This window comes from Aquarana catesbeiana, linkage group LG03, assembly GCF_042186555.1.
Source record: "Aquarana catesbeiana isolate 2022-GZ linkage group LG03, ASM4218655v1, whole genome shotgun sequence".
Classification (NCBI taxonomy): Eukaryota; Metazoa; Chordata; class Amphibia; order Anura; family Ranidae; genus Aquarana; species Aquarana catesbeiana.
The window spans coordinates 168,228,749-168,252,571 of record NC_133326.1 but is presented as its reverse complement, the minus strand read 5'-3'; the positions used below and the strand labels follow the sequence as shown (position 1 = coordinate 168,252,571).

Genomic DNA, 23,823 nt, shown 5'->3' with positions numbered 1-23,823 from the left:
ATGGTAAACCACTTCCTTGAAGTTAGCAGCAGGTTGCAATGCATGCTCCTTTTCTTAGGCTTTAGGCTACTAATCGAAAAAAGGAGCTCAAACAGCAAACTGAAAATGCTGCTGCGAGTTGTTGTCAAGTGACTTAGTGCTGTCAGCCTGCAACAGGAAGTGCTATTAGTGACGAGAACTCCAGGTACAAAACTTTGCAACGGGTTTATTTAAGAATGGAATGGAAGAATTATATGCCCCTCTCTGATTTCAATTTCATACTGGGGCCTGAAGTCAGAGAAAGTCAGGGCACAGTGAAACTAAATCAGAGGGTCGCAAAATATGCTTTTCTGGCTAGTAAATATAATAGGAGGCATGTGTTGTACTTTTTATATTTAAAATGTCTGTCAGGTTTCCTTTAAGCAACTGACCATGACTAACCTATTTGTTATTAAATAATGATAAAAATGACTGAAAAACAATACATATACATAGGGCTGCAACTAACGATTATCTTCATAATCGATTATTTGGCCGATTGTTGTTTCAATTAATCGGTTAATAACCTTAAAAAACAGTGTGGTGTATAATTTAGTTAATATGTAAAGTTTTTAAAAAAAGGCAATTTTTTCTTAAATGTCTCTATGCAGTGGTAAATATAATATAATATAATATAATATATATATGTAAAGCGCTGCGTAAATTGACGGCGCTATATAAGTACCTGAAATAAATAAATAAAATAAAAAAATATAAATAACCAACTATATGGTTAGGGAGCAAAATCTCTAATCCACTCTGAGAATAACAGACAAGAGATATAATGTATAAACTATTAGAGGAGAGATATACTGTATATACTATTAGAGGATATATACTGTATATACTCTTAAAGGGTGAATCTGGTAAATATTATCAGACTCAGATCAAATTTTTTTTATTTAAAAAACAATGTCTTCCTTCAAAAAAAAATGTAATTTTAAGAACGTTCATTCAATTTTCTAATCGTTAGTGGGGTCAAATCGACGTTCATTTTCAAACACAGTGATTTGGAAATAATAGAAAACATCTTGGTCAAAGGAATTTTTAGACAGTGTTTCAGTTCGTTCAGAAATTACATTCATTTTAAAAACAGAATGTTAAAAACAAGGGAAAATTTCAAACAACATTCTTTCATTCAGCGAATGTACAAAGATTTTTCATCTGAATATTCTTGTCTGAAAATTGATCTGTGTAGCCAGCATAAGGCTCGGTACACACCTATGCAGTTTGCTTTTGATCTGTTTCTGCAGTGCTTTTTGCTGTGCGTTTTGATTTTTGCGCATGTGATTTTGCTGCGATTTGCCTTTTTGCATTTTTTTAGGTCAATTTGTTGTTGAGCAGATTAAAAAACACAAATTGCTGCAAAAACGCATTACATGCTTTTCTGTAGCTTCTCCATTGAAGTATATTGAACCAAAAAAGCACCGTTTTGTGTTAAAAAAAGTCCTTGACCCTTTCCAAATATGGAGCAGCTGAAAAAAGCATAGATCTGAACATGTCCCATAGAAAACCATGTAAATGAACTGTAGTGCGTTTCTGCAAAAAGCACCAAAAAACACATAGATGTGAACCAGGTCTAAGACGTTTTGTAACATAATGGGGTTAAAAAAACTAAAATAAGCCCTTTATAGTAAAAAAAAAAGCAGATAATGACTACTGTAAGGGGTTCATTTTTTTACTGTAGAACTGTGAAAGTAATATTTACAGTAGTGATTATTTGCTGGTTTTGTACTATAAAGGGCTCATTTTAGTTTTTTTTAACCCCATTATGTTACTGGCAGATTAATCGATTATGAAAATAGTAATCGATTAATTTCATAATCAATTAGTTGTCAATTAATCGATTAGTTGTTTCAGCCCTACATATACACAGATGTGAGGAGAAAGGCCGCACATTAATGATGTCACTTGACTTAGTAAAGCTTATTCAAATATTATATTCTATATTATTGTATTGAAATGGTAAGTACCCTTCCTTTAGATTTTCCAAATATCAGAGCAACGGGAGCTCTGCTACAAGATGACGTTTTAGCAAATGAGCCAATGGACAGGTATGTATAAACCTGCTCAAGGTAATGTCTCAAAAATATTATTGACTCTCTGACAGGATCACTTTAATGTTTCTATAAAATTAACTCTGTGTTAGCCTATAGCAGGTGATCAAATTTTCCCTGATGTGCAGATCACTTGATAAAGCCAGTGTTTCGTCAGATTAGGCGACCCGTCAGATTTTTGTAACGGAAGTGACGTTCCATTGCTGCCATCTTGCTACACAATGCACTCGTCTACAGTAAGGATACAGTGAGAAAGCGGCAAGCGGACATCTTGTTACACCCACCGGAGTCTTGCATTTCACACGTATGAAATGCAGTATTTAAAAATCTGTCTGACTGTTTAGATGTTGAATTTTAAAATCAGCGGCAAGCCTGCTGATCTTATAGGTTTGCTCTTCTGACAGAACACCGCTGCTTTGAAAAATCAACATGACAAATCAAAAACAGTCTGACGGATTTCAAAATACTGAATGTCACTATATAAGCTGAGTTTACTGGTGGGTGTAACAAGATGTGCGCTTGCCGTCTTCTCACTGTATCCTTACTGTGGACGAGTGCAGGGTGTACAAAGATGGCGGCGACGGAACATCACTTCCATTACAAAATCCGACGGGGCGCTTAATCTGACAAAACACGGGTCGAATTCCGAAAGAATTTTCTTTCGAAAATTGTAACTAAGAATTTTTGTTCAAATTTCACACCATTAGTGGGCCGCAGCAACAGTCAGTTTTTGTGAGGCCATCAAATCTGAGTGATAGGGCATGTTGGAAACTTTTTGAAAACAAACAGATTTCTAATCAATGATGGGAGAATCATGCATGACATATAATCGAAAAAGAAATGTGCATGAGCTGTGACCTGGAAAGAAAAAAAGATTTCTGGCCACGAAAATTCTTGAGGTGAAATTGAAGGCTTGGTTGGTTGAATTTTGAAATCAACGGTGGCACATTGGATCACAAAACCTACAAAATTTTTGATTTTCGAAAGAAAATTCATTTGGAATTCGACCATGTATTGCCTGCATAAGTCTCTGATACACTGAATGCCTCAAAGCCAAATAAACTCAAGTGAAATTAGATTTTTTTTTTTTTTTTTAAGCAGAAATTTAAGAAAACCTGTCATAAAGCTTGGAAAAAATGTATGTGCAAAAGTAAAAAAATGTCATACACAAATAATTCCAAGCATTAACATTCTCTCTTACAGAAACTGTGTAGTACACAGATAACATTAGAAGAAGCATGCTAAGAATGGAGTGGGAAAACAATTAAAATCTTCATTAAGTTCGCTGTCATCAGGCAGATGACTGTGAGAATGATGTGCAGTGAATCATCTATCTGTCCTCTAACTTGTTGGTTTCTGTTTTCAACAAGGCTGATGTGAGCTATTATGCACCGCCTGAAGGACCATTGTTTTTTATTCCCATAGAAAAGTGAATGGGCTCTGTCCACTGGCACAGAGTTCCTACAACAAGCGGCAATTCTCCATATATTATTACAGGTACTTAACAACAAAAAATACAAAGGTGGGTGACACAGGTATTGTATCTCCCAGAGGTGTTAATGCCAAAGAATGTGATGGCAGTTGCAGTGCTGGAATAGAGCGAAGGAGGAGACATGGGCCACTGAAGTGGTGGGAATAATACTTCTATTACAGAGAACTTCTCTTGAAATTTTCATTTTGTAGAATACACTTGTTTTAAAGTTTTAAAAAGGCTAACACTATCTATTATTAAAAATGTTCCCACCCCGGTGGGCATAGACCACATAAAGGACATATTCAATTTTAATTAGCAACTATATTCTATATTTGTCAACCCTCTCTACCCACCCAGTGTTTATATTCTCTGAGCTGAAACCTTCAATCCTCACCATGCCTGTGTATTGAGCCCCATAAACTTAAATGAGTGGAGTCCTAGGTCTGCATCTTAACTGGCTGCTGATGGTAAACTGAGCCTGTGAACCTGCAAGTGCTCAGAGCTGTGTGCTTCCGGGATCACTCAATGCAGGGAAGACTGGTGTTTACCAACCTTTTGTCTCTCTCCCGCTTTGTTGTTGAGATCTAAGAGTGAGAGTGGTTGAGTAGTTTAGCAAAAGACCAAAAGACACTGAGTAGGGCTTACATTACTCCATGAAAATGCTGTGTGTTATCAACCCACAACAGGACTAAGGAGCTGCGTGCATTTCTGGCAATATCAACAGTTATTTTGCAGAATCTTGAAAGGGATACAACATTGAGAAATGTGCACGTATTACAGGAATGTACATCATATGGATTTTTTTTATTTTGACCTGAAGTACACTTTAAGGTTTCTGTCGCATGTAAAAAGAGTAAGGCAAATGGATCGATGGTAACTAGAAAATTATTTGTATAGATGTTTGAGGTATGCAACTGGAACAACCTAGAGAGCTTGGATCCATTAAGAAAATTTAGACCCCACTTAAAGTGGATGTAAACCCGAAATTTTTTTATTTTTTTTATCATACTGTAGAGTATAAGATTTCCTATCATTTGAGCCCAGTCTTGCCACACAGAGTTAATCCATCTCTGAACAATCCTCTTTTATTGTTCAGTGAGAAAAATCTTGACAAAGTGAGAAAAACTTTGTCAAATATTCCCCCTTGCTGTGAATGACAGCCTAAGACACAGGCATTATTTTTTAATTCCCTCCCCCACTCCTTTCTTCAGCAGCTCTGCAAGGATTGGCTGTTCCACACCTCAGCATGATTTGGCATGCTGAAGTCATGTGGTTACTTTCCTGTCTTTTCACTGGATGTTAGAGATCATAGCAGAAGTTCAGTGTTAGAAATACACAGGACAAAATGCATATTAACAAGGGGAGTGTAGAGGTGGGCGGGGAGTCTACTGACATCACGACTCCACCCACCGAGCTCCAGACAACAGACCCACCCACAGAATATGCAGTTTTTCGGGTCTCATAACAGACAGAGGGGAGACATTTGACAGGTAAAGATACATGCAGGAGGCATGTATATCCTTATAGATAACCCCTATGGCAGTAGTTTAGAAAGGATGACATTGGGTTTACATCCACTTTAAGAAGGATAAAAAGGAGGAAATCCCAATACACAGTGTCAAAGGATTTTTTGCAATCTAAGAAGCACAGTCAGGCGTTTGCAAGAAGACTGAGTTTCATTTCAACTGGTTAAAAGTTACAAACTTAAAATAAAATAAATAAATCTACAAATGTATTCCTGTTAATTATGTGAATAATGAAATAAGGTATACAACGCTGTGGTTACCATAGCAACCCAGCAAATTATACCTACAGGCTATGACAGTAGCGCAGTGGTTATTTATCAAACAGTACCTCTATATATGAGTTATTATGAGAGGAATTTGAAGGATCAGCAGGGATATATCTTGCATATCAATTGAGAAAATTTTCTGTTCTAAATTGTAATTAATATCTACTCACAGCTGCATGACCAGATACAAATGACTGGGACTCTCATAGATATCTTCCAAGGCAACGATGTTCTCATGCTTGATTCTGCAGAAGAAAAAAAAACAGCAAATGAGCTGCTTGGTAAATCATTGACTTTAATAAACAGGTCTACCTGACAGGAAGAATTATTTATCACTGTTATTGTTTAATCGCAGCTCTTCCCGTATTACCAGGCGGGTTGTCCCAAGAGACAAATGAAGAAATGGTAAACATTTTTCAAAGTTGCTCCTTTCTTCATAGATTGTGCTGTGCACAGGTGTAATCCCATAGGATGCAACTTTATTATTATTATTAGAAAGAATGTCATCCCAGAGTCCTTTGTGGAATACATCCCATGATCTACCTACTTAAAAGGTATTAAACCCAAAAACAAGTGTTAGCTGTAGCGTTGCTTTCATTTATTAGCCACGTCCATCTAAATCTAGCAGTGCATCAAACACTACCCTTTCCCCTGATTAAATATGCTGCTGTCCAAAAGGTGGCTCCATTTTCCATCCAGAGTGGAGGCACCTTAAGTTGGCCGTTTGGCTAACAGGATAAAAATAAAGTGAAAAAAAAAGAACTATTGTAGCCACTACATTTAAATACTGGTAAGCTGCAATATATGAAATTTTAGTTTTTGGGTATAAAACTGCTTTAAAGAAGACGTCTCACCAGAAATACCTTTTGTTGCTCTTGGTCCATGCATGTAGCATTTTGTCTCATTTAGAATCATTCTATAGTTAGGAAAAAAAAAAGCAATATTTTCTCCTATCTGCGCTGGCTGTCAGCTGCCCCCCAGACCGAAGCCCAATTTATGGATGTTCCTATGGTGAAGAGCACGAAACAGCACAGCACTGTAGCCACCTCCGCCTCCCCCTCTTCATTCTTCCCATTCATGAGCCAGCACAGCAACAGCCCACACTGTTGTGAGCTTGTGCAAAGACTGCAGGCTATGAACAGATTACAGAGTGAGTAAAGGTGAAGGGAAGGAGCACTGTCAACTCCCCTACTCCTTGTGTTCACTCATCTTTCACTACATATTTGATTTTTGTGAGCAGCATGCTCAGACAGTGGTAGGAGAAGGAGGACAATATGTTGTTGACCAGGCTAGCTTAGTATCCAATCCACCTATCTAATATATTCTGGAACACACATTCTTTCTGGTAAGATGTCTTTAAATGCCCTGCAGCTCTTTTTTCTTCACTTCCTGGTCTCACAGGAGACTCAGGCATTAGCAGGAGCCAAAGGCTCCAGCTGCTGTCAGTCAAATCTTGTGAGGAGGGAGCGGGGGTGTGGCCAAGCTAAACTGTGTGTCTATGGACACACACAGCCCAGCTCATTCCAATTGTGTATGGCTAGCCTAACAAATTCAAACTGAACTCCAGCACTTATTAAGCAACTTTTTTTTCCTTTTGGGGTACAGGTTTTACATAAATGAGGTGCCCTCATAGCACACGGCTTGCTAAGGGGGCACACCCAGGAGAGGTGGAACAGAGAGCGTCAGTGGAAGAGCAGGTATGGGGCCACTCTGTGCAATACCATTGCACAGAACAGGTAAGTATAAACCTCTTTCTTATTTTAACTAAAAAAAAAGCTTTAAAATCCCTTTAAAACCCTTGTCTATAAAACATTTTTTTATTAAAACTTACAGTAGTCAGTTGGAGAGATTTCCTTTTAGACTCCATGCACACTAACATTTTTTTAAGCTCCTAGAAGCTAATAGTGTTATCCTATGTGTCTGTGCACACTATTTTATGCTAGAAACATTTTTTAAGCTTTAGCATTTAGTTGCAGAAAAAAATGTCTTTTTGTTGAGTTTTTGGGAGCTTTTTCCCAGCAGAAACAAGTGCTAAATGCTCATAACAGCTTTTTGCAAGCTTTCTTGTTTTTCTTTATGTACTGTAAAAATGCTGATAAAAGGCTAATGCTCCTAAACGCTACTAAAAGGCTACTAGAAGCTGGCACAAAAACGCTATTATCAGCGTTTTTCATATAAGGGCAACAGGGGTCACTGAAAGAGAACACAGACAACAATAAAACCTTGCAGAGGTTCTAAACGTTCCCCACTATACTAAAAACTCCTTGCTGGAGAGCTTTTTCATTACTTCCCGTCACTTGAGGGCAGACAGCAATAAAAACCCAACAGAGGTTTTCTTTAGCCTTTAGGGTACCTTGATACATGAGAAAAATATTTGTTATTCACAAACCCAAAACAGCACCATACACAATATACATTACATTTCTTTTGTCATTTTTGCTCATGATTCCTTGCTTATAATAAACAGTTTGTACTAGGAACATTGCTGTTTGCTTGTGAAATTCATCATTATAGCAATGAAAAACTATAGTTTAACACAAACTTTAAACTCTTTTATCACAATGTACCTAAGTTTTGTACATTAAAGGTTTTGCAGGTTGAAGGATGTGGACTCACGTACAGTATAAACGTCCTTTTTTTTTAATACTAGCATATGGCATTTTTAAATACAAAAAGAAAGATACACAACATGAATGAATGTTAGAATGATTTTTCTCAGTAAGTAGATATAAAAAATCCCATAGAGCAACAGATGGATAAGGTAAGTGGATCTCGGCACTGTATAAAATATGCAAATATGTACTAGTCACAGTGCTGAAAAATAAAGTTTGTTTATCACTGGCAAAGTCTAACTGGCAGGCATATACAAATCTAAGTATGTTTTCTATCTCTGCAGTTCTGTTTGAAGAAAGCTGCCTGCCTGTATTCTGCCTACAGCTGACAGCATGAAATGTGGGCATGAAGCTCGACTAGTCTTACTCCTGAGATTCCTCATGCAGCATACAACCATCCACCCACAAGTGTGGAGAAAGTGATCATCATCTGGGAGTGAGACAGTATACTGGATTTGGCTCCCGAGAACCAGAAACATCAAAAATCTTCACATTTATTTCACAGAAAAACAAATTCTGTTCCTGTGTTGATGTGTTGCTTGCTCTTTGTCCTGTTCTTTAACTGTGTTAATGTGGTGGGCACTACCTGTAGCTGTGGCCTTTCCCTGGAGATAGTTGTGGTCAGTTTTAGTTTACTTATGGTTGCTCTATGACTGTATCAGCTGTCTTCTTAGTTCTGGAGGGCTGCTTTATGACAATATCAGTTGTCGTCTTTACTCTTTAGTATTTAGTCTTTGCATCATGGCTACATCATCTGTCATCTTTGTTTTATAGTGTTCAGTCTCTGTACCATGGTTGCTCTTTGACAGTATCAACTGTCATCTTTGTTCTGTAGCGTTCATTCTATGGGGTTGATTTACTAAAACTGGAGAGTGCAAAATCTGGTGTAACTGTGCATGGTAGCCAATCAGCTTCTAACTTCAGCTTGTTCAATTAAAACAGAGTTCCACTCAAAAATGGAAGCTCTGCTTATCTGCCGCCTCCCCCCCTCTGGTGCCACATTAGCCACCTTTCAAGGGGAACGGGTACCTGTTTTTGACAGGTACCCATTCCCACTTCCAGGAGACCCCCTCCTCTTTTCCCCACCACCAGGCCATTCAGAAAGTGCAGCGTGTTTGGCGCATGCGCAGTAAGGAAGCTGCACCCGAGAGGCAATTGAAAAATCAGCTGCGGTGCTGACATTGCGGGACCCCTGGGCGGGTAAGTGTCCTAATATTAAAAGTCAGCAGCTACAGTATTTGTCCCTGCTGACTTAAAATTTTTGGAGGGGGGGGGGGGCTGGTGCTCTGCTTTAAGCTTTGACGAAAAAAGAAAACTGGAAGTTGCACCAGATTTTGCACACTCCAGTCTTAGTAAACTACACCCATGTGTCATGGTTTCTCTCTGATCATATCATCTATCATCTTTGCTCTGTAGTGTTCAGTCTATTTGTCATGATTACTCTCTGATGGCATCAGTTGTCATCTTTTTTCTCTAGTGTTCAGTCTCTCTGTCATGTTTGCACTTTGACAGTATCAGCTGTCATCTTGGTTCTGTAGTGTTCAGTTTCTGCACCAGCCCCAACCCCTACGCCAACCCCATAGTTCTTAGTTCTGTAGGGTTCAGTTTCTGCGTCTAGCTGTTATTACCAGTCTGTATGATGGGCAAGCTCCAGCAGGTGTTAAAAGTAGTGCTTGCATGTTGCTGTAGTGTTAATTTTGACTTCGAATTTCGAGTCATAGTCTTTTGACTAAAATGCCATTTTTGTTTTAGTTGTATTTTAGTCAACTGAATTGTTTTAGTTTTAGTCATATTTTAGTCGACTAAAATGTACAGTAGATTTTAGTCGACTAAAATCTCATGGGTTTAGTTAAATTGTAATGCATTATTTATACATTTATCTAGGATTTCCAAACAAATCATATACTCCTGGAGTAAAAATCTAATAACATGTTATTTTTTATGGTATTAAGGTTTTAACATGCACTACAGACACAGATTTAGCCATTGTGATATGTAACGTCTTTATAAATAAAACCAAGTTTCAAAAACAAACAAAAAAAGTGCTTTTTGACCAACAGAAATGCAACTTTAAAATACAACAAACTGTAATGCAATTGTACATATTACCTGACTATATTACCAACATTAAATATTAAGAAACAATATATGAAAAGCCTTAGCAGCTTAGTAGATGCCTTACTTATCTTTATGCTGTCGTTCAATAGTGCAATACATGTTTAAACTTTAATGTGCTATTATTCCTGTTGAACCGGCTGAGATTCAAATTGTGTATGGCCGGCCTAACAAATTCAAGCTGAACTCCACAACAATTAAGCAACTGTTTTTTTTTTCTTTTTGGGGTACAGGTTTTACTTAAATGAATAAAGGCTGATCATTGTAAGCACCACTGTCAGTGTTAAATGGTTTATCTCAACCCTCTGACTGCTATTTTTGCTAGGCAGCTTGGACTGTTAAAAGAAGCTTAAAAAACAGACTTACTGACCATATCAACGTGAAAATAAAGAAAAAAAAACCCAAATTAAAAAAAAGAACTTTGTTTTTGGGTTTAAAGGGGTTGTAAATCCTCGTGTTTTTTCACCTTAATGCATCCTATGCATTAAGGTGAAAAAACACCTGGCAGTGACCGGCCCCCAGCCCCCCCAATTTACATACCTGAGCCCTGCAACTTGACCTGCCGGGGACGAGCTGTCTCTCTGCCCGGGGTTCTCGGCTCTTGATTGGATAGATTGATAGCAGCGCAACCATTGGCTCCCGCTGCTGTCAATCAAATCCAATGACGCCTGCTATGGACACTGAATGCTGGACTCGGGAGAGCACGCCCACAAGGTAACCCCCTTGGGGAAGTGCTTCCCCGAGTGGATTATCTGATGTGGGGAGGAGCCGCGAGAGCTGCCGGGGGAACCCCAGAAGATGAGGTTCGGGGCCATTCTGTGCAAAACGAGCTGCACAGTGGAGGTAAGTATGATGTTTGTTATCTAAAAAAACTTTACAACCACTTACAGTCACTTACCAAATGACTGCACAGAAAAACATCAGCAAAATATATATCACATAGATAGATAGATAGATAGATAGATAGATAGATAGATAGATAGATAGATAGATAGATAGATAGATAGATAGATAGATAGATAGATAGATAATTAGTTAATAATAGTTAGATAATTATTTTCTTTTTTACATGTAAAAATTTTTTTGAATATCCATATGAGGCCACCAGGCTATGACAATGAAGCTCAAGGAATAATGCCTTTAAGACTTGTATGTACATTAGGCAGCAAAGAGCAAACCACATACACATTATTTTTCATGCCTTAAGCTTTGTAAATTTGCCAGAGATCTGAAGAAGCCGGCAGTCCATTGGAAATTGCAGCATCTGACATCAAAGACCAGCGCTGCCATGAGAAAAAATAACTGTGCTGTGCTAATCCCTTTAGTTTCCACAAAACATTTAAGTCAATGCAGAATATGTTTGTGGGGCATCCAATTTACATTTCTTATGACTATGGCCGTTTAACCCATCCGAGTGAAAGATCAGAGGAATAAAGACACAGATGAATAAGGATAAATATATTTGTACAAATAGGCGACAGCTAAGATAACGGTCATTTCTTACAGGCATGCATGTGTAAATAGGCAGTTACCCTTGTTTGTACTTTTATAATCATAATAATGCAGGGGAACAATATTATATCATTGTGATAAATGTGCGCTAACAAATAAACCAAATTAGATAATAACAATCAATCCCTTCATACAACACATATTATTATTATTATACAGGATTTATATAGCGCCAACTGTCTGCACAGCACTTTACAACATGAGGGGCAGACAGTACAGTTACAATACAAATCAATACAGGAGGAATCAGAGGGCCCTGCTCGTTAGAGTTACAATCTAGGAGGGAGGATCAAGGGATACAAAAGGTAATAACTATGGGGGATGAACTGATAGGCTTCTCTGAAAAGAAGGGTTTTCAGAGCTCATTTAAAAGCAGAGTGGAATACAGTCAGACAGATTGGGGTAGGGAGTTCCATAGGATGGAAAAGGTTTGGGAAAGGTCCTGGAGGCGAGCACGGGAGGAGGCGATGAGGGAGCTAGAGAGCAGGAGGTCTTGGGAGGAACGAAGAGAAGAAGTAGGTTGGTATTTTGAGACTAGGGTAGTGATGTAGCTGGGGGCAGAGTTGTGGATGGCTTTGTAAGTTGTTGTAAGTATTTTGAATGAAATTGGTTGGGTGAGTGGAAGCCAATGGAGGGATTGACAGACACAGAGCGGTTTGTAAGGTGGATGAGTCAGGCCAGGGAGTGAACTAGAAGCTTTGTGGTGTCATTGTTTTGGAAGGGGCGTATTTTGGAGATGTTGTGGAGGTTGATGCAGGAAGATTTGCACAGTGATTGGCCGTGAGTCCAGGATTACATCTAGAACCTTGGCATGTGGAGATGGGCTGATAGTAGTGCTATCGATCTTGACAGAGAAATCAGGGGAAGAGGCACGTGGGGGGAGGAAAAATTATGGGCTCGGTTTTAGATAGATTGCGTTTGAGGAAGTGTTGTGACATCCAGGCTAATATGTCTGTTAGTAAATTAGTGATACGTAAGGAGACTGAAGGCGTCAGCAAAGGGGTAGAGAGAAAGATTTGGGTGTTGTCAGCGTAGAGATGGTATTGGAAGCCATGAAAGGCTATTGCCTGACTCAGGGAGGAGGTGTAGATGGAGAATAAGAGAGGTCCAAGAACAGAACCATGGGGGACCCTGACAGAGAAAGAGGGAGGAGAGGAAGAAGTAGGCAGTTGAAGGTGCGGTTGGATAAGTAGGATGAGAACCAGTGAAAAATACAGTCACGGAGACCACAGAGTTTTTCTCCATAAATTAAATCCAATAAATCAAATGAAGAAAATTAGGGGACGGCTGCAACCTACCACCTATCTCGGTGTTAGATATTATAAAGCTAAAGAACATATTAGAGTGTGCTGTCGCTTTAAATAAATAATACTAAATACAATTAATGTAATTCATGTGAATACTTCTAAAATACTGTGCTAAATCAATAGAGTAATAAACATATAAACTTCATATATGGCGCATAAATTATAAATAAAGAAAAAAATCCAAATAAAGTGCAAATTTAGTGCCAATATCCAATCCTCTACACTCTTCTATTCCTATATGGAAATCTTGAGCAGACCATGCCACCAAAGAAAGAATGTGCCATCGAAGCCTCTTCGCCACAAAGTGTTATTGAGCTCCTTACCAGATTGCTAGATCTCACACTGAGATCAAAGAATGCCTTGCTGTTTAGCAGCAAATAAACTCCAACCCAGGAGATAACACTCTCTTCGTTCCTAAAGCGGTGCACTCAGTAGAGGGGGTTAAAGTGCAAAGGAGGACAACATGGGGGGGTTTTTACGAAAGGCAAATCCACTTTACACTACAAGTGCAAAGTACACTTGAAATTGCACTGAAAGTGCACTTGGAAGTGCAGTCACTGTAGATCTAAGGGGGACATGCAAGGAAAGTAAAAAACTGCATTTTAGCTTGCACATGATTGGATAATAAAATCATCAGAGCTTCCCCTCATTTGAGATCTACCCCTCAGATTTACATCGATTGCACTTGAAATTGCACTTTCAGTGCAATTTCAAGTGCACTTTGCACCTGTCAGGAGTCAGTACACACCTGCTATCATTTAAAGTGCCTCTGATTTACCCCAAATAAAGTTCACCTATTCCAGTAGGTCTTTCCTGACATTTTCTTAGTCGCATCCTGCAGCAAAAGCCATGGTCCACAGAGAGCTTCCAAAGCATCAGAGGGATCTCATTGTTAAAAGGTATCAGTCAGGAGAAGGATACAAAAGAATTTCCAAGGCATTAGATATACCATGGAACACAGTGAAGACAGTCATCATCAAGTGAAGAAAACATGGCACAACAGTGATATTACCAAAAACTGGACATCCCTCCAAAATTGATGAAAATAAAAGAAGAAAACTGGTCAGGGAGGCTGCCAAGAGGCCTACAGCAACATTAAAGGAGCTGCGGTAATATCTGGCAAGTACTGGCTGTGTGGTACATGTGACAACAATCTCCCGCATTCTTCATATGTCTGGGCTATGGGGTAGAGTGGCAGGATGGAAGCCTTTTCTTACTAAGAAAAACATCCAAGCCTGGCTAAATTTTGCAAAAACACATCTGAAGTGTCCCAAAAGCATGTGGGAAAATGTGTTATGGTCTGATGAAACCAGGGTTAAACTTTTTGACCATAATTCCAAAAGATATGTTTGGTGCAAAAACAACACTGCACATCGCCAAAAGAACACAATACCCACAGTGAAGCATGGTGGTGGCAGCATCATGCTTTGTGACTGTTTTTCTTCAGCTAGAAAAGGGGCCTTAGTTAAGGTAGAGGGAATTATGAACAGTTCCAAATAACAGTCAATATTGGCACAAATATTTCTGCTAGAAATCTGAACATGAAGAGGAACTTCATCTTTCAGCATGATAATGACCAAAAGCATACATCCAAATCAACAAAGGAATGGCTTCACTAGAAGAAGATTCAAGTTTTGGAATGGCCAGACCTGAATCAGAATAAAAATCTGTAGGGTGATCTGCAGAGGGCTGTGCACAGGAGATGCCCTCGCAGTCTGACAGATTTGGAGTGTTTTTGCAAAGAAGAGTGGGCAAATATTGCCAAGTCAAGATGTGTCATGCTGATACAGCTGTGCTCATAAGTTTACATACCCTGGCAGAATTTATGATTTCTTGGCCATTTTTCAGAGAATATGAATGATAACACAAAAATCTTTTCTTTCACTCATGGATAGTGTTTGTCTGAAGCCATTTATTATCAATCAACTGTGTTTACCCTTTTAAATCATAATCACAACAGAAACTACCCAAATGACCCTAATCAAAAGTTTACATACCCCAGTTCTTAATACTGTGTATTGCACCCTTTAACATCAATGACAGCTTGAAGTCTTTTGTGGTATTTGTGGATGAGGCTCTTTATCTTCTCAGATGGTAAAGCTGCCCATTCCTCTTGGCCAAAAGACTCCAGTTCCTGTAAATTCTTGGACTGTCTTGCATGAACTGCACGTTTTTGATCTCCACAGCGTGGCTCAATGAAAAAGCAAAGAATCGTTGCTAAACTGAGAAGATCCAACTTCCAGAGCCAATGCTCTAGAAAACTCCCCAGTCACCGGCAATACTTGCATGCCTGACTTTGGATATTTAACACGATAATCTCTCATGAGGTCGACTTGTTTCTCCTTGTCGGATTGGAGTTAGAATTGAACAGCAATTATTGGCTTTCTTCTGGCGCCTCGACCATGCAGCCCATCTTTCTTCAAGTGCCTCCTTATTGTGCATCTTGAAACAGCCACACCACATGTTTTCAGAGAGTCCTGTATTTCATCTGAAGTTATTTGTGGGTTTTTCTTTGCCGTGGTTTGGTTTCAACAGAACCCCTCATTTTCCACTTCTTGATTAGAGTTTGAACACTGCTGATTGGCATTCTCAATTCCTTGGATATCTTACATCCCTTTCCTGTTTTATACAGTTCAACTACCTTTTTCCTGCAGATCCTTTGACGATTCTTTTGCTTTCCCCATGACTCAGAATCCAGAAACGTCAGTGCAGCACTGGATAAAAGATGCAAGGGTCTGTCAGGAGTCCAGAAACTCATTGACCTTTTATACACACACACTAATTACAAGCAAACAGATCACAGGTGAGGATGGTTACCTTTAATAGCCATTCAAATCCCTTTGTGTCAACTTGTGTGCATGTTATCAGGCCAAAATCACCAGGGTATGTAAACTTTTGATCAGGGTCATTTGGGTAGTTTCTGTGTCATCATGATTTAAAAGAGTAAACATAGTTGATTGATAGTAAATGGCTTCACCCAAACACTAACCATGAGTGAAAGAAATTTTTTGTGTTATCATTCATATTCGCTGAAAAATGGCTAAGAAATCATAAATTCTGCCAGGGTATGTAAACTTATGAGCACAACTGGAGACTCATACCCAGAAAGACTGAGTGCTGTAATAAAATCAAAATGTGCTTCAACAAAGTATTCGTTTAACTACTTAACCACTCCCTGCCCGCCAGATAGCAGAATGATGTGCGCAAAGTGGTTAAGTTATCCCAACTGAATTAATATGACGTCCAGCAGGGTAAGCCGCGATCGTGCTCCTCGCAGGGGGCACGTAGCACGGCGATCGTTGGTGTGGTGTATCAGTCTGACACACTGCATCACAGATCTCAGTAAAGAGCCTCTGACGTAGGCTCTTTACCATGTAATCAGCTGTGTCCAATCACAGCTGATCACAGCATAAACAGGAAGAGACGTGTATTCACTTTTCCTCCACTCGCACTGACAGACGCGAGTAGAGAGCTGATCGGCTGCTCTCCTGACAGGGGGGGTCTGTGCTGATAGATTATCAGTGCAGCTCCCCTGAGGATGCCCATCCGTGCCCACCAGGGATGGCCACTAGTGATGCCCACTTAGGACCACCAGGCATGCCCACCCTTGACCACCAGGGTTGTCAATCAGTGCCCATCAGTAATGCCTGCCAGTGCCTCCTCATCAGTGCGGCCTATCAGAGCCATCTATCAGTGCCCATCAGTGCCACCTATCAGTGCCCATCAGTGTCGCCTATTAGTGCCTATCAGTGCGGCCTATAAGTGTCCATCTGTGCGGCCTATCAGTGCCCATCAGTGCCACCTATGAGTGCCCATTAGAGTCACCTATCAGTGCCCATGAGTGCTGCATATTAGTGCCTCATCATCAGTGCCTGTCAGTGTAGCCTCATCAGTGCCCATCAGTGAAGAAAACTTACTTTTTTTCAAAATGAACAAAATTTGCTTAGCAAAAAATAAAAATCCCAGTGGTGATCAAATACCAGTGGGGAACAAAATGATAAAAATGTTGTTTGGATACAGGGTTGCATGACCACGCATTTGTCATTTTAAAACGCGACAGCGCTGAAAGTTGAAAATATGCCTGAGTAGGAAGGGGGGAAGTGCCCTGTATTGAGGTGGTTAAAGACCACCCACTGCAGATATACTGCGTCAGGGTGGCTCTATTGCGTGAAACAACGCACCTGCACGTAATAAGTGCAGTGCGGAGGCGCGCGCTGATTGCCCAGAGGGACCAGCCGATCATTCCTCAGAGAGGCAGTACGGTGAGGCAGATCGCCAGTTAAGACAGAGAAGTACACAGTGATCTTGTGTTCCTGCTAAGCAGGAACACTGATCTCTGTGTTCTTCCAGTCAGTACATCACCCACACAGTTAGAAAGCATCCCCTAGGGACACACTTAACCCTTTGATCGCCCCTGGTGTTAACCCCTTCCCTGCCAGTGTCATTAGTACAGTAACAGTGTGTATTTTTAGTACTGATCACTGGATTAATGTCACCGGTTCCCAAAAAAGTGTCATAAATGTCAGTTAGGTGTCCGATTTGTCCGCCGCCATTACTAGAAAAAAAAAAACCCCATAGTTTGTAGACGCGATTACTTTTGCGCAAACCAATCAATATATTCTTATTGAGATTTTTTTACCAAAAATATGTAGCAGAATACATATTGGCCTAAACTGATGAAGATATTTGATTTTTTACATTTTTTTATTGGATATGTTTTATAGCAAAAAGTAAAAAATATAAAACAGCAGAGGTGATCAAATACCACCAAAAGAAAGCTCTATTTGTGGGGAAAAAAAGAGGACATCAATTTTATTTGGGTACAGCGTCGCAGGACCGCGCAATTGTCAGTTAAAATAACGCAGTGCCGTATCACACAAAATGGCCTGGTCATAAAGGGGGTAAAACCTTCCCGGGCTGAAGTGGTCAAGGGTGTGCACACTTATGCAGCCATATTATTTTAGTTTTTTCGTTTTTTTTTCCCTCCGCCTAAAAGATTTCAGTTTGTTGTTCAACTGAGTTGTACAGTACAGTTTATAGGTCACATTAAAGGTGGAAAAAGTTCTAAAATTATTTATCTTTGTCTCATTTTTTTTTCATCACTGAAACCTGACATTTTAACAGGGGTGTGTAGACTTATTATATACACTGTACCTTCCAAGCTTCCACCCGGTGTGCAGAATGATGTCATGTGTGAGGCCCCGCCCAACGCTTTTCTCTGCAACCACTGTCGTCAGAGGAACCGAGCGTCAGTAACACCCACACGTGATGGTGAGCCTCCACAAATGAAAAAATGAAATCCAGGGGGTCAGGGACAGTAATACTGGGGAGAAAAGGGTTAGAATGATTATGCCAATTATCCTCCAGCCACAAAATGCGGTAGGCTCTATCTGACTTTCTGCGTTTTTTAATGCCCACTATAAGAAGCTCACGGTGTGCAGGGAAATCAGACTACCCATCTTCATTACAGGAGATGGGTCTGTACAACTGTGCAATGCATAAGGTAAGGCTGAAGTTCAGCTTTAATTTTATGAATTAGGGCCCCTTTACAAATGTATCAAAGCGAAGTTCCACCCCAAAGTGGAACTTCCACTTTAAGCACTCCTCACCCCTGACATGCCACATTTGGCATGTCATTTTTTTTGGGGGGGAGGATTGGGTACTTAGTTTAGTGGGACTTCCTGTCCCACCCCCTTCTTCCTTCGCTTGGCCGCCTAGGCGACTGCTCCTCTCCCCCTAGGCGGCCCCTCCCTGCCAGCAATCTTCTGGGACACGTGACAGGTCCCAGAAGATTGCCTGGCCACTAGCAGAGCGCAACGTGACTCGTGCATGCGCAGAGCGTGCCCAGCCGTGAAGCCGAAAGCTGTCGCGGCCGGGTCCCACAGTGGCTATGATGGAGCCAGCAGAGAAGAGGGGGAGAGGAGCGAGGCTTCGGGCGGCCACATCACTGGGCCGTGGGACAGGTGAGTGTGTGTTTATTAAAAGTCAGCAGCTACACTTTTTGTAGCTGCTGACTTTTAATAAACTAAAAAATGTGTGGAATTCCACTTTAAGTGTAAAAAGTTAGATAAGTAATTTGCAAAGGATCTAACATTTGAAAACATGTTTTTTCTCCAATTCTAATTAAACAAGAAAGCTTTATATGCATGGAAACTATGCTGTGCAGCACCCCTTACCGACCCTGGGCAGAGGTGTTACCCTCTCTGCCAGTGCAAATTCCTTTCTCAACACCTCTCCTCTACCTTCCTCTACCTATCACAGCCATACCATGTTGGAGCAGATAGTGGGAAAAAAAAACCAAAACACAGAGATGCAGGATCTGTTTGCTCATCATTCACAAAGGTGGATGAGGTGATAATTTAATCGGATGCCATCTTTGGAAGGTGACACCTAAAACCAACCTCTCGTATCATCACAGAAAGAGACCAGATAGGCATAGTAGTTATATCTACAATCACAATGAGCTAAGTATGAGTTTATCCCATGAACACACCTTGTTGACATTATCTTTGGTTGCTCAGACGACTCAGGTTGCCTGGTTGGCGTTTAAGCCTGGCAATTTTAGGATTATCAAACAGCTATGTAATGTGTACTTTCAGATGCTCATCACAAAGCTCAGTTTCAGCTGAAGACTGAAAGGGAACCTGTGCTTTAGCCATGCTGTCACATGGGTCGGAAGAGAGTCCTTAGCCCTGCGTAAGATCTGATCAGAGCAACTTGCCTTTACAAGGCCACTCCTTCTCCTCGCTTCTGCAGGAGAACAGTGCCTGGAGAGTAAAGAAAAGCAAGAGAAGCTAGAGGGAGGAGGTTGACAACACAGGTTCGCTTTAAATCTCTTTTTAATCCCAGTCTAAATTTTTTTTTTTTTTTTTAGTGAAATTTACTGCTGTATAGAGTACACACCCGAACATGTACTTGCTTGTAGCTACCTATAAAATGTGCATAGAAAACAAATAAAACATAAATAAATTATAAGACACACCTAATTTAATGCAATCACTTTTCCTAATAACTAAACATAACATTTACATCCATTGCTGTTTAAACATTACACAAAGCCCAGCCCACTGTCACACATTTTTAATACTCAAACTGAAAAAGTATAAATGAGAGTGATTCATTATAAACACAGACATGGTGTAACTGACTTAATAATATAGATGAACTTGCTTAGCCAGCTAATCCTGTCATTAACATGGTTAAATGAAGGGCATTTACTTACTGTTTAGAACTAAGCTAATGGCATTTATCCCAGATCCACGCTAATGGTTTTATAATTTACTGATATATTGCTTATTTTAAAATCTAAAAAAAAAACACAAATACTGACAAATTTTAACAATTTAAAGATAAGCGCCAAATAGAAACCTGTCTAATATGGAACTTCACTCTCTCAATCAACACTATTTTTAATACCTTTGTTGCTAGCATTATTATTATTATTATACAGGATTCATAAAGAGCCAACACTTTATGCACCACTTTACAACTTGAGGGTAGACAGTACAACTACAATACACCTTAAAACAGTAGGGATCAGAGAGCCCTGCTCATTAGAGCTTACAATCTAAGAGGGAGGGTCAAGAGATACAGGAGGTAATACCTGTGGGGGATGTGTTGATGGAGAAAATAAATGTACAGTTGTTAGGTGGGGGCCAGATAGGCTTCTCTGAAGAGATGAGTTTTCAGGGATCATCTGAAAGTGGACAAAGTTGGAGATAGTCGGACAGATTGGGGTAGAGCATTCCAGAGGATGGGAGAGGCTCGGGAGAAGTCCTGGAGGCGAGCATGGGATGAGGTGACAAGGGAGCTAGAGAGCAGGAAGTCCTCGGAGGAGCAAAGAGAACGATTTGGTTGGTATTTTGAGACCAGGCTAGTGATGTAGCTGGGGGCCAAGATATGGATGGCTTTGTAAGTTATGGTTAGTATCTCGAATTTAATTTGTTGGTTGAGTAGCAGCCAGGGATTGGCAAAGAGGTGTAGCAGACACCAAGCTGTTTGTAAGGTTGATGAGCCTAGCAGCAGCGTTCATGATAGACTGAAGTGGGGATAGCCTATTTAAAGGTAAGCCGATGAGGAGGGAGTTGCAGTAATTGAGACGAGAGATGACCAGGGAGTGTATTAGAAGCTTTGTGGTGTCGTTGCGTAGGTTGAGGCATTAGTAAATAGGAAACTATATTATATTTACTTTTTTAAAACTCTTTTTTACAATTCAGTTACTTCCTGATTTCCAGGCATAGGCAAATGATGTCATATATCCCAGGAGTCTTTAAGAAGGGAGGAGGAGTTTTCTCAGCGAACTATACCCTCCTGCCTGCATCCCTAAGGGAAGATGGATTCCAGGAAGTAAATGCTACACAAATCATCTGCCCTTTTTTAATATGGCCATGGCCACAAGTGCTAGGGGATGCTTTTACAAAGTGGTTTCTCAGCAAAATAAAATATCGAAACATGGATGGATGCGCGAGTTTGCGTTGAATATTAAAAATTAATAAAATAACATTTTGGTTTGTGGTGCTCAGATGCAGTGTAGTTACGCTTTAAAGAGATTACTGAAATAACTGATCTTCAGATAGCTCCATTTTGCTTGGCCATTACATTTTTACTAATTTATAAAGTTCAAAATGGAAATTTGTGACATCAAAGTGAAGTGAGACAGCTGGTGGACAGTGGAGAAACCAGAAAGGATACCAGGCTGAATGTCATAAGAGCTGCGCAATACCAGATAGAGACTGCTATTAAGAAGGCACGTTATCTGGGAAAGTGCCATGTGAGGTGCACATTGAGGTGCACATTGACATTGACAAGAAAATCATAAGAGTTGTACATTATAACAGAAAGTACTACAAAGACTGCATGCTCCCTGAATGAGTGCTAAGTGAGCTTACAAAAAGAATTTCCCCAGAGCTGCACATTAGGAGAAAGATACTGCTATGAAGAAGACATATTGTCTGACAAAGTTGCACATTACCAGAGAGAGCCACAAGACTGTGCATCACCACAAAGATTGCTATAGAGGCTGAACATGTTACATAGTTAGTATATTTGAAAAAAGTCCATCCAGTTCAACTGACAGCGAAAAACAAACAACAAAACATACGTAAATTGAAAACCTCCATATACACAATCCTAGACCCACAGTTGATCCAGAGGAAGGCAAAAAATCCCCAATAAATCCCCAATCTACTAAGCTGGCCAGAATCAGCTTTTGAGGGAGTCTAATCCATATTTTTACAGGTCTTACTGTGAAGAAACCTTTCCGTATTTGGAGATTGCATCTGTTTTCCTCCAGACGTAAAGAGTGCCCCTTTGTCCTCTGTGATGACCTTTAAGTGAATAACTCAACACCAAGTCCACTATATGGACCACCTATATATGTTGATTATATCCCCCCCTTAATCTCCTCTTCTCAAGAGTAAATAAGTTCAGTTTCTCTAATTCTTCATCATAGCTGAGCTCCCCCATGCCTTTTATCAGTTTGGTTGCCCTTCTCTGCACTTACTCCAGTTCCCCGATATCCTGAACAAAACTTAACTGCATATTCCAGATGAGGTCTTACTAATGATTTTACAGGGTCAAAATTCTCTCTCTCTCTGGAGTCCATACCTCTCTTAATACAAGAAAGGATTTTGCTCGGTTTGGAAACCGCAGCTTGCCATTGCATGCCATTATTAAGTTTATGATCTACCAAAACACCCAGATCCTTCTCCACCATTGATTTCCCCAGTTGTACTTCCCATAGTATGTATGATGTATGCATATTGTTAGCCCCCAAGTGCATAACTTTACATTTATCGACATTAAAGCTCATTTGCCAATTTGTTGCCCAGTTAGACAGTGCATTGAGGTCTGCTTGTAAGTTGAGGACCTCCTATCTCTGATGAACTGCAATCAGGACACAACGTGTCCAATGGGGAGTGTCCACAGTCCTACAAACTTAATGGCCCTGTAATCTATTTTTTATGAAATCGCTTAAGGTGTTTGTTTTTCTGCCTCCTTGTAACGTTCTTCGTGTACTCCAGAAACTCTCCTTTCTCCACTTACATTAGGTACGAGCAGTGCTTGTTAGCTGTGGTTGTGTGCTCTTCTCTATGCACACTACAAACAACATAGTTCACTCACCCCTGAGTCTATAGTCCATCTCAGGAGCGAGTGAGAGAGGGTGGCTACATTCCTATATACTGTAAGACTATGAATAGCAAATGTAGCCATCCTCTAATGGGAAGTCGGATCACATAAAAAAAGGCATTTGAAGGTTCTTTCTTGAGTTTAGAATAAATAGTATAATTTTTTTTTCTTTAAACTAGAGTTTAGTGTCACTTTAAGGTACCATAATAGATCCTAGGTATTAGGACTTTAAAAATGAAAAAATATATATTTACACAGTATATATTAAGAGCAGGTAAAATAAGTATTGAACACGTCACCATTTTTCTAGGTAAATATATTTCTAAAGATGCTATTGACACAAAATTTTCACCACATGTCGGTAACAACCCATGCAATCCCTACATACAAAGAAACCAAAACAAATAAGTTCAGAAATTAAGTTATGTATAATAAAATGGAATGACACAGGCAAAAAGTATTGAGCATGTAAAGAAAGGGAGGTGCAAAAAGGCATGAAAAGCCAAGACACCAGCTGAAATCTATCAGTAATTAGAAAGCAATCCTGGCCATTGTCAGTGCAAATTAATATCAGCTGGTTCAGTCTCAACTGATGACCTATAAAAAGGTGTCTCATTACCAAGGTGTCACACAAGAAACATCTCATGATGGGTAAAAGAAAATAACTCTCTCAAGACCTTTGAAGCCTTATTGTTGCAAAACATACTGATGGCATTGGTTATAGAAGGATTTCTAAACTTCTGAATGTTCCAGTGAGCACTGGTGCCATAATCCAGAAGTGGAAAGAACATAATTTGACCATAAACCG

At 39.8% G+C, this 23,823-nt stretch overlaps 1 protein-coding gene across 1 annotated transcript in view; it reads right to left on the bottom strand.

Moving 5' to 3' along the window:
• The window catches only part of CAMK1D (calcium/calmodulin dependent protein kinase ID), a 401,220-nt gene that overhangs the window by 113,478 nt on the left and 263,919 nt on the right, over positions 1 to 23,823 (bottom strand). Inside the window, exon 3 of the mRNA XM_073619503.1 lies at positions 5,512 to 5,586. Within this exon, the coding sequence (XP_073475604.1) occupies positions 5,512 to 5,586 (75 nt within the window). The remainder of the gene's footprint in view (positions 1 to 5,511; positions 5,587 to 23,823) is intronic.